General features: G+C 43.7%; 1 protein-coding gene across 4 annotated transcripts in view; it reads right to left on the reverse strand.

Annotated features, from left to right (window-relative positions):
• The window catches only part of HAUS2 (HAUS augmin like complex subunit 2), a 56,862-nt gene that overhangs the window by 6,442 nt on the left and 38,258 nt on the right, over positions 1-12,162 (reverse strand). For all 4 annotated transcript variants that reach the window (XM_068254212.1, XM_068254213.1, XM_068254214.1 and 1 more), the window contains exons 3-5: positions 10,656-10,725; positions 3,714-3,846; positions 1,022-1,130 (exon numbers count right to left, since the gene is read on the reverse strand). In XM_068254212.1, the coding sequence (XP_068110313.1) occupies positions 1,022-1,130; positions 3,714-3,846; positions 10,656-10,725 (312 nt within the window). The remainder of the gene's footprint in view (positions 1-1,021; positions 1,131-3,713; positions 3,847-10,655; positions 10,726-12,162) is intronic.

Here is a 12,162-nt window from a genome sequence, read left to right on the forward strand (position 1 = left end):
AGAACGCCTCCGGAGCGCCCTCTAGTGGGCTTTCATGAAATAGTTTTTTTTTTATAAAAAAAAAACCCTCCCGCAGCCGCCCTGGCGATCTCAATAGAACGCCAGGGTGGTTAAAACAGGATGGAGTTATATCAATTCACATATAATACATAGGTGCACGTACCATGAAGTGGAGGCTGCGAGCTGATGGTGGGTGCTGGGCACAGAATAGCCTTACAGCCGTTTCGCGCTATAAACGTGCTTCTACGGAGGCGGACAGCCTCCGTAGAAGCGCGTTAATAGCGCGAAGTCGGCCGTAAGGCTATCCTGTGCCCAGCACCCATCATCAGCTCGCAGCCTGGAGGCTGCTCATGGTATGTGCACCTACGTGGAGTGATATAACGCCACCCTTTAGATTAAAGTACAGTTTACAGCAGTGCAGACTTTCCACTCTCTGTTTCCTTCATTTAGCCATTGTTGTTTGAAGTCTGCGCACGCTGGACTGTGCCACAGGTCTGAAGATAAGCTGCATGTCTGCCGCTCCCCCTCTCTCCCATATGCAGAGTGAGCTGTAGTGCCGACTTTCCTGTGCTCATTACACCTCCCCAAACACACATTAAAACAGGGCCTTACAAAAATCAGCATAGTGGACAGTGGCTCAGCTTTTTTACTGTCTAAGGTTTGGGACCCACAAGTGATTTCAAAACACTGTTAAAAACTGAATGATTTCCGGAGGTTTCAGGGAAAGTGATTGTGGGCCCTGCTTTCAATTATGAAATCATTCCAAAAATGCTGCATGCAGGGTGATTGCAATTTCAGCGAATCGTAATCGCTCCTGTGGGATCATGGTCACCGTCTTTCAGTAGCGAAGCACTTTTGGAATAGCCATAGATTCCTAGAAAGCATATTGAAAGCGTTTAGTGGGTCCCCTGGCCTTACAGACAACATGGAAGAAGATCGACCCCCATAGGAAGACCACCAAACAATGGCTGAATTGTTTCTATGACTATGCTGTGATGGGATACAGCAAAGCAGTACTTACCAGGGTTTTAGTGCATTCTGGTAACTGAGGGATTTTCCGGATGGTCTGGATATAGACTTCTAAATTCTCAATGAATTTAACAGCAAGCGGTAACAATTCTCCAGCAAACCTGGAAAGGAGCAGAAGCCAAGCAAATTGCTGGGAAATGGCTTAAAGAGTATTTAAACTTCTGTAGAAAGAAAAAACACACTTCCTCGCCTTGCAGCGCTGGGTCACCAGTTCGAATCCCAGCCAGGCGCTATCTGCATGGAGTTTGTATGTTCTCCCTGTGTCTACGTGGGTTTCTTATGGGCTCTCCGGTTTCCTCCCACATCCCAAAAACATACAGATATGTTCATTGGCTTCCCCCTAAATTGGCCCTAGACTAAGATAACACAACACTACACCATACATACATACAACTATGGTAGGGATTAGATTGTGAGCTCCTCCGAGGGACAGTTAGTGACAAGACGATATACTCTGTACAGCACTGCGTAAAGATGTAGGCACTAGGGCTGCACGTTTTTTCGGTTTAAAACCGAAACCGCGGTTCGTGGCAAGACGATCTGCTGATCGTCAGTACCATCGGTTTTTTTCGGTCTTTTGTTTAATACTTTGCTTCTGGCCCCGCTGTGCGCGGATTGGCCAGAAGCAGTGAATATGTATGAGAGTTAATGAGCGGGGAAGGGGGGGCGGATCCACTCCAGCGAGCGGCCGGGCACATACAGCATTACCAATCACTGGCTAGCATGGAATGACGGCAGCGGTAGGCGGAGCTGTATGCTCTGTACAGCTCCGCCTACCACTGCCGTCATTCCATCGCTAGCCAGTGATAGGTAATGCTGTATGATGTGCCTGGCCGCTCGCTCTAGTGGATCCGCCCCCCGCTCATTAACGCTCATACATATTCACTGCTTCTGGCCCCGCTGTGCGCGGATTGGCCAGAAGCAGTGAATATGTATGAGTGTTAATGAGCGGGGGGCGGATCCACTAGAGCGAGCGGCCAGGCACATCATACAGCATTACCTATCACTGGCTAGCGATGGAATGACGGCAGTGGTAGGCGGAGCTGTACAGAGCATACAGCTCCGCCTACCGCTGCCGTCATTTAATCGCTAGCCAGTGATTGGTAATGCTGCATGTGCCCGGCCGCTTGCTGGAGTGGATCCGCCCCCCCTTCCCCGCTCATTAACTCTCATACATATTCACTGCTTCTGGCCAATCCGCGCACAGCGGGGCCAGAAGCAAAGTATTGCGGACAGGACCGGGCAGTGCGGACCAACCTCATCCCCCCCCCCCCCCCCCCAGCAATTGGGGGGAAAAAAAAAAAAAAAAAAAAAAAAAAAAAAAAAAAAAAAAAAAAATCGGGGAAAAATCGAAATTGCAATTTCTGAGAGAAAAATCGCAATTTCGATTTTTCCCTAAAATCGTGCAGCCCTAGTAGGCACTATATAAATACTAAAAAAAAATAAAAATAAATAGGGACTGCAGGTTCATTCTAGTGTCCCTTCTCCCTCCCCCATATAGCTTCCCTGGTGGTCTAGGGCTCCCCCTCAATATAGCTTCCCTGGTGGTCTAGTACACCCCCCATATTGCTTCCCTGGTGGTCTAGTGCTTCTCCCTCCCCAATATAGATTCCCTGGTGGTCTAATACACCCCCCCCCCCCCCAACTCCAGTATGTCTTCCCTGGTGGGCTAATGCGCCCCAACATCACTTCCCTGGTGCCTAGTTTCACCCCTCCCTCCCCAATTTAGCTTTCCTGACACCTACTCCCCCCCCCCCCCCCCCCCCAATATAGCTTTCATGATGCCTCGTTTTCCCCCTTCCCGCCTCAATATACCTTCCCTGGTAGTGTTAGTGGCCCTCTGTCCTGTGCTACCCCAGCCCAGTCTACAATGTTTTTTTTTTCTTCTTCCATCCCAGTCTACAATGTTGATCCCCATCAGTATAGACACAGAGCAGCCACTATACTGTACATACTGGTAGGGTTGAAAAGCCAATATTATAAAATTGGGCTACAATCATTAAATTGTTTATCAAAACAATTAAAAGAACACACAATTTTAAGTACACTAACACTTTAAAGGACCTCTGTCACAAGAATTTTACATTTTAAAATACATGCAAACAAATACAAATAAGAAGTACATTTCTTCCAGAGTAAAATGAACCATAAATTACTTTTCTCCGATGTTGCTGTCACTTACAGTAAGTAGTAAAAATCTGACATTACCGACAGCTTTTTGGACTAGCCCATCTTCTTATGGGGGTTCTCAGAGTGTTCTTTATTTTTAAAAGCACTTAGTGAATGACAGTTGCTCCATCCAAAAAAAGTGTGCAGCGAGCAGAGAGGCGGGCCAGCATCTTTGTATAAATCCTTTTTTAGGGAGTGTCTTATAAAGAATAAAGGCATTGCAGAGAATCTCCCATGAAGAGATGGACTAACCCAAAACCTGTCGGTAATGTCAGATTTCTACTACCTACTGTAGTAGTCCAACATAGTAGAAAAGTAATTTATGGCTCATTTTACTCTGGAAGAAATGTACTTCTTATTTGTATGTGTTTTAAATGTTAAGATTTTCACAACAGTTCCTTTAAGTAGAAGTGCTGTTTTACAAAAGCTGTGAAACCTGAAAGATCTGTAAGAAATGGTATGAGAACCATTGAGAGACAAAAAGGGTCACCTTTACAATCCTGCTGGCATATTACCTGTGGTATGACGCTTCAATGGGCAGGTTTTCCTGGCACAGCGGCTTCACCAGCCTCTGTCTCAGGCTGCGTTTCTCTCGCAACACTGCCTCCAAGTGGCTGTTTAGTGTCTGCAGGGTGCTGCATTTCTGAGCTAGGATGTGAAAAGCAATGATAAATTGTGCGGTCAATGGTTACAAAAGACAGAGCTGACAAACTACTTGCATCTTCTAAAGTCTGTAATAAAGTGTAGAGAATTTTATTATAAAACTCATATCCAATATGAAAACTAAATAGAACTCCGAAATAATTTCAAAGAGAGAGAGAGTGTGCAAGTAAGTATCCTTGTCTGCCGAAAAAAGGAGCAACTCTCCGTTCACATCTAAAATCGCAAAACGCTAGCGATTACCGCTAGCGATTTTTCCACGATTAACAGGGGGAAAAAAATAAATAAATAAATCACTGGACACTGTAGCGTTTTGGGAGCAATCATGATTAGCGGTTCTATACATGCTAATCGCGATCACTCAGGATCGCCGGCAAAACGCTGCATGTAACGCGTTTGCGGTTAACGCTAACCGCAAATGGCTAGCGTTTTTTTCTTTAAAAAAAAAACTGCTAGCGGTTTGCAGTGAGTGGGAATCGCGCGATTCCCACTCAAGTGTGAGTGGAGCCTAAAAACACTAATATTTGAAGGGAACCCCATGTGAGAGGCATATGGAGGTTGACATGTTTATTTCCTTTTAACCACTTCGCCATATCTGGACGCATATATCCGTCCAGATAGGCAGTGGTGCTGCAGCCGTGTGGTGCGCGCGATCGGGCTCGCGCCCGCTCCCGCTGCCTCCCGCTGCCCCCCCGATCAGTGAATGGGAATATAATTCCCATTCACCGATCTAAGTCCCCGGCAGAAATACCGACGCTTTCTCATCAGAGAGCGTGGTATTTCTGCCCCCAGGAAACTTCTTCTCTTCTTTTTAGTTCCTAGATGCGACATCGTTCGCATCTAGGAATTTTTTGAATGTGGCCATCTTGTGGCCAAATAGTAAACTGCACCCACATACCTGTATTGAATAAAAAAATACATTACATTACATCTAAAATTGGCTATTTACCTCCCAAACTAAAATTACCCAAATACATTTTTGTATTAAAAAAAAAATAAAAAAAATTACAATTAAAAAAAAAAAAAAACTACATAAATAGTTACCTAAGGGTCTGAACTTTTTAAATATACATGTCAAGAGAGTATCTTATTAATTTTTTTTAAAATTATAAGCTTGTAAATAGTGATGGACGCAAATTGAAAAAATGCACTTTTATTTCTAAATAAAATATCGGCGCCATAAATTGTGATAGGGACGTAATTTAAATGGTGTAATAAGCAGGACAAATGGGCACAGAAAATGCATGGGTTTTAATTACTGTAGCATGTATTAATTTTAAACTATAATGGCCAAAAACTGAGAAATAATGATTTTTTTCCATTTCTATCTTAATCTTCCTGTTAAAATGCATTTACAGTAAAGTGGCTCTTAGCAAAATGTACTACCTAAAGAAAGCCTAATTAGTGGCGGAAAAAACGAGATATAGATCAATTAATTTTGATAAGTAGCGATAAAGTTATTAGCGAATTAATGGGAGGTGAACATTGCTCGGATGCATAAGATTTTCGAAGCTGTAGGCTGAAGTGGTTAAATAATGCGCATTGCCTGGCTGTCCTTCTGATCCTCTGCCTCTAATACATTAAGCCATATGCCCTGAACAAGCATGCAGCAGATCAGATGTCTGACAAGATTAGCTGCATGCTTGTTTCAGGTGTGTGATTTAAGGGGCCCATACACTCAGCCAATTTTCTGGCCGACCGATCGATCCAAATCGATTGATCGATTGCCAAATCGACCGATCAATGGCCGATTTCGATCGATTTCAATGGTTTTCCATCGAACTGGCAGGGTGGAAAATCTAGGTCGATCTGATGAGATTGCTTATCATTTTGCATTGGCCTTAAGGGAAATCTGATGGCAAAAAAATGCTATCAGATCGAATTTCAATAGATTTAAAACTGAAATCTATTGGAATTCTATCCTGGTAAAAAATGTTCTAAAATGCATCAGATAGATCATCAGATGCAGTTCTTATCTATCTGCTGCCAATCTGACGAGTGTATGGGCACCTTTAGATCCTACTGACCGGAAAGATCAGCAGGGCTGGCAGGTACTGGTATTGTTTCAAAGGAAATACAGTGATGTAAAAAACTATTTGCCCCCTTCCTGATTTCTTATTCTCTTGCATGTTTGTCACACTTAAATGTTTCTGCTCATCAAAAACCATTAACTATTAGTCAAAGATAACATAATTGAACACAAAATGCAGTTTTAAATGATGGTCTTTATTATTTAGTGAGAAAAAAAAACTCCAAATCTACATGGCCCTGTGTGAAAAGTGATTGTCCCCCTTGTTAAAAAATAACTTAACTGTGGTTTATCGCACCTGAGTTCAATTTCTGTAGTCACCCCCAGGCCTGATTACTACCACACCTGTTTCAATCAAGAAATCACTTAAATAGGAGCTATCTGACACGAAGAAGTAGACCGAAAGCACCTCAAAAGCTAGACATCCTTTTGAGCTCTGGTGCCTACACAAACCTCTGGAAGGAGGGCTAATCTCCCACTTATACTCCATTCTTTCCCAACCCCTTATGCCCTCCAAGCTACCAACTATGGTAAAATGGGAATCTGACTTACACAACCCTTTCCTTAAAGGGATACTGTAGGGGGGGGGGGGGGGGGGGGGGTCGGGGGAAAATGAGCTGAACTTACCCGGGGCTTCTAATGGTCCCCCACAGACATCCTGTGCCTGCGCAGCCGTTCATCGATGCTCCGGCCCCGCCTCCGGTTCACTTCTGGAATCTCTGACTTTAAAGTCATAAAACCACTGCGCCTGCGTTGCCGTGTCCTCGATCCCGCTGATGTCATCAAGAGCGCACAGCGCAGGCCCAGTATGGTCTGTGTCTGCGCAGTACACTCCTGGTGACATCAGCGGGAGCGAGGACACGGCAAAGCAGGCGCAGTGGTTTTCTGACTTTAAAGTCAGAAATTCATGAGTGAACCGGAGGCGGGGCCGGAGCATTGGGGAGTGGCTGCGCCAACACAGGATGTCTGCGGGAGACCATTAGAAGCCCCGGGTAAGTTCAGCTCATTTTCCCCCGACCCCCCTACAGTATCCCTTTAAAGGAATGGTCAAAATGCTGCTTGACCCTGTCTAAAGGAAGTGGGTTTTACTCACACATAGAAACTAATATCAAAATTCTCCACCGAGCCTACCAGGTCCCTGAAAGAGTCCACCAATATGATCCTTCTAAATCGAGCCAATGTTTTAGAAATTGTGGTAGAATCGGCACCTTAGCCCATACATGGTGGTATTGCCCAATAGCACGTGATTATTGGGACCAAGTATCGGCCCTCATTAACACGGTCCTGGAGAAATCCCTCCCCCCCCGACCCATTCCTCCTGTTACTGGGACATAAACCTGTAGGCTGGAAGTACCGGCAACACAGGCTCGCTCAGCACATAGCCAAGGCCGCCAGAATTCACCTAGCCAGACAATGGCTGCAATCAAACCTCTCTTTAACTCAAACTAAAGGCATCATCAATGAAATAATGATTAACGAAAGGCTTAATGCTATTGTCAATGATTCAACCATCCCATTTATAAACACCTGGCAGCCTTAGCTATCGCTAGCAGATACTCAAAACCTGAGACAGTCTGTTATATCTGTTTAATAACACACCACCAGGTCACTATGGTCACCCACTAACCTATACTCGTGATTCTGTTCATTTGCTACTGCTGAAATGGTCATGTCATATTTGTTCAATCTTTGTACCGCTTATTATGGTGAATTAAGTCCCCTTGGGACGAAACCAAAATGCACAACCTGTCATATTACATGTTAAATCTTCAATAAAACCCTTTGAAACTAAAAGCTAGACATCGTGCCAAGATCCAAAGAAATTCAGGAACAAATGAGAACAAAAGTAATTGAGATCTATCAGTCTGGTAAAGGTTATAAAGACATTTCTAATGCTTTGGGACTCCAGCGAACCACAGTGAGAGCCATTATCCACAAATGACAAAAACATGGAACAGGGATGAACCTTCCCAGGAGTGGCCGGCCGACCAAAATTACCCCAAGAGTGCAGAGAAAACTCTTCCGAGGGGCCACAAAAGACCCCAGGACAACATCTAAAGAACTGCAGGCCTCACTTGCCTCAATTAAGGTCAGTGTTCACGACTCCACCATAAGAAAGAGACTGGGCAAAAACGGCCTGCATGGCAGATATCCAAGGCGCAAACCACTTTTAAGCAAAAAACATTAAGGCTCGTCTCAATTTTGCTAAAAAACATCTCAATGATTGCCAAGACTTTTGGGAAAATACCTTGTGGACCGACGAGACAAAAGTTGAACTTTTTGGAAGGTGCGTGTCCCTGTTACATCTGGCGTAGAACTAACATAGCATTTCAGCAAAAGAACATAATAACAGTAAAATATGGTGGTGGTAGTGTGATGGTCTGGGGTTGTTTTGCTGCTTCAGGACCTGGAAGGCTTGCTGTGATAGGTGGAACCATGAATTCTACTGCCTACCAAAAAATCCTGAAGGAGAATGTCCGGCCATCTGTTCGTCAACTCAAGCTGAAGCGATCTTGGGCAGCAGGACAATGGCCCAAAACACACCAGCAAATCCACCTCTGAATGGCTGAAGAAAAACAATATGAAGACTTTGGAGTGGCCTAATCAAAGTCCTGACCTGAATCCTATTGAGATGTTGTGGCATGACCTTAAAAAGGCAGTTCATGCTAGAAAACCCTCAAGTAAAGCTGAATTACAACAATTCTGCAAAGATGAGTGGGCCACAATTCCTCCAGAGCGCTGTAAAAGACTCGTTGCAAGTTATCGCAAATGCTTGATTGCAGTTATTGCTGCTAAGGGTGGCCCAACCAGTTATTAGGTTCAGGGGGCAATTTCTTTTTCACACAGGGCCATGTACATTTTGTTTTTTTTTCTCACTAAATTATAAAAACCATCATTTAAAACTGAATTTTGTGTTCAATTATGTTATCTTTGACTAATAGTTAACGGTTTTTGATGAGCAGAAACATTTAAATGTGACAAACATGCAAAAGAATAAGAAATCAGGAAGGGGGCAAATAGTTTTTTCACATCACTGTAAATACCGCAGGTTCCTTTTAATGAGGTCTCTATTTCTAGGTCACAGAAATTACACTGTACAGCTTTCAGTACATTCAGCGTAAACTATTACTAATGTATTTTTTAATTAATATTTTGTTGTAGGTATAAATAAATGGCTGCAGGCATCTCCTTTGGTGCAATAAAACTGTAGATTATGTAGCTGGCGTGCCTTCGCCGGGCCGGCTCTTCCTGGTTCCAGACTCTTGTCGTCATCACGCCGGCTGCTTCGCATCATCACGGTGGTCGGCGTGATCAGTCTGCGCATGCGCGGTTTAGCGGTAGAAAACCTCGCATGCGCAGACCTGTCACGCCGGCCGCCCGTGATGACGTGAAGCAGCTGGCGTGATGACGACGAGCGTCGAGAACCAGGAAGAGCCGGCCCGGCGAAGGCACGCTGAGAGGAGCCAGGAGGACCTCACCGCCTACGGTGGGCTGGAAAAAGCCCCAGGTAAGTGTAATCTTTTAATTTACGGCACTGCTCAGGCTCCCTTTAACTCGCCCTCGATGCCACCCCTGTGTACTGCCCTCTACAGTGTGCTCCAATTCTCTAGCTACTTCCTTCTTCTGGCTGTGAAGGAGGAAGTATTGAGTTGGAACACTCCGTGGAAGGCAACACACAAGGTGGCATCAAGGGTGAGTTACAACTCCACCCCCACCCCCCATATCCCCAATGGTCCGCTGTACTTTAAATTCAAGTTCTGCTCCAAATCAGAACGCTTGTTCCACATGATTTGGAATGCTAAGAATTCATAATTCAGAGGGGTAACAATAGTGGGGTGGAGAAGACAGGAAGGCTCTGCCCATCATCTAGGTAAGCATCTAACCTTTTAATTTTGGCAGCCAGCTCAGGTTCCCTTTAAATCTACCTGTTCTAGTCCATTTAAAACAAAAAGGAAAATGAATACAAAGGGCTCTATTCACAAAGCATTACCTCATTCAGTAATGCTCAAAACAGCTGATTTTACCAATCACCTTCCCAAGTCACATATCACTAAACCTGTTACCACACAGAAAATTACAGTTCCCGACTAGTGAGGTAAATTACCGACTTGTACGTTAATCTCCTCAGGAAACGTCAAGAAATGTAAATTCACAAAGATTTCCACATCTTATTTACCGGTCAAAAGTGTTCGGTATTTTTCACCAGCTCACAGCAGCCGATAACTGGCTCTCCCCATGCTGTCTCTGTGCAGTAACTTGACAGCCAGCTTCTGGGGAGAGAAAGGCAGCCAATAGGGAGAGCCACATAGCCTGCTTCTCCCTGTGATTGGATGGGATAGGGATGCTGGTGGGTCTTTCAGTGTATCAAAGCAGAGACAAGCTACAACTCTGCTGGCATCCCTTTAGATATGCATATTTGTATTCTAGCGTACAGAAGAGTTCCCCCCTGGTGGCTGCAGCATATCTAAAGGGATGACTGTATGCACTGTCTGGAAATACTCCAAGTCACACACGCAGCTCCCTGCCTGCTGCCCTGCTAGAAGGCTGGTAAGTGAAACTTACCAACCAGGGCTTAGTGAATTGCGGCAAAAAGTTTGTTTGGTAAATTACCGAACTTCTGCCTCATGGGAGAAAACTTTTGAGAATTTGGGGAAAAAAAAAAAATGTAAAATACCGCATGCGGTATTTTACCTCCCCCCAAAAAATGTACCAAACTGCTTATTGAGAATAGAGCCCAATACAACAGAAAAGCAGGATGCTAACTTACTAAGGAAAAAAGGATGAGTGAGGTCAGAAGTGTCTTTCTCAAGTCTCAACAATTCCAACTCCAGACTTTTCTGCAAAGAAAGCAAGATGGTAAGCAATGACATTGTAGACATTATACATCAAATGGTGAGATCAGACTCAAGTAGGGGGAAACATATTTCAGTTTTGGATTGAAAAGGTGTTTGGAACACTTTGGAGTGTTATTGCTATACTATGTTGCCATCTCTGAAAATGTCCATCGCTTCCTGTCTAGTTCGATTCTCTCAGGCCTTGTTCACATTGCATTCCGTTCGCGTGTCCATCCGCGTTGGGTTATTTTTTGAGGCGTCTTTTTTCTGTTTCCTGGTGCTTGGGTGGGCGATTCGTTTTTGTGCTTAGCAGTTTTCTAAGCATTTTTTTCCAAGCGGTTTTGTAATTCACTCCCTGACGCAAGTCAGGAGGTGAACTCTTTGACCCGGAAAAGAATACATACAATGTATTTATTTTTAAAAACGCGAACGCAATTGCCTTATTACGCGTTTTTGTTCGTGTTCGCCGATTTGCCTATACCTTCCATTGCCGCGGAATCGCCCCAAAAATGGAACACGCATCGCTTTCCAAGCCGACCCGCGCTGACATGAACCCTCTCATAGACATGCATTGGCGTTTTTAACCACTTCAGCCTACAGCTTCGAAAATCTTATGCATCCGAGCAATGTTCACCTCCCATTCATTCGCTAATAACTTTATCGCTACTTATCAAAATTAATTGATCTATATCTCGTTTTTTCCGCCACTAATTAGGCTTTCTTTAGGTAGTACATTTTGCTAAGAGCCACTTTACTGTAAATACATTTTAACAGGAAGATTAAGATAGAAATGGAAAAAAAATCATTATTTCTCAGTTTTTGGCCATTATAGTTTAAAATTAATACATGCTACAGTAATTAAAACCCATGCATTTTATGTGCCCATTTGTCCCGCTTATTACACCATTTAAATTACGTCCCTATCACAATTTATGGCGCCGATATTTTATTTAGAAATAAAGGTGCATTTTTTCAATTTGCGTCCATCACTATTTACAAGCTTATAATTTTAAAAAATGTAATAAGATACTCTCTTGACATGTATTTAAAAAGTTCAGACCCTTAGGTAACTATTTATGTAGTTTTTTTTTTTTTTAATTGGAATTTTTTTTATTTTTTTAATACAAAAATGAATTTGGGTAATTTTAGTTTGGGAGGTAAATAGCCAATTTTAGATGTAATATAATGTATTTTTTATTCAATACAGGTATGTGGGTGCAGTTTACTATTTGGCCACAAGATGGCCACATTCAAAAAAATTCCTAGATGCGAACGATGTCGCATCTAGGAACTAAAATGAAGAGAAGTTGTTTCCTGGGGGCAGAAATACCACGCTCTCTGATGAGAAAGCGTCGGTATTTCTGCCGGGGACTTGGATCGGTGAATGGGAATTATATTCCCATTCACTGATCGGGGGGGCAGCGGGAGGCAGCGGGGGCG

This window comes from Hyperolius riggenbachi, chromosome 9 (genome assembly GCF_040937935.1).
Source record: "Hyperolius riggenbachi isolate aHypRig1 chromosome 9, aHypRig1.pri, whole genome shotgun sequence".
Classification (NCBI taxonomy): Eukaryota; Metazoa; Chordata; class Amphibia; order Anura; family Hyperoliidae; genus Hyperolius; species Hyperolius riggenbachi.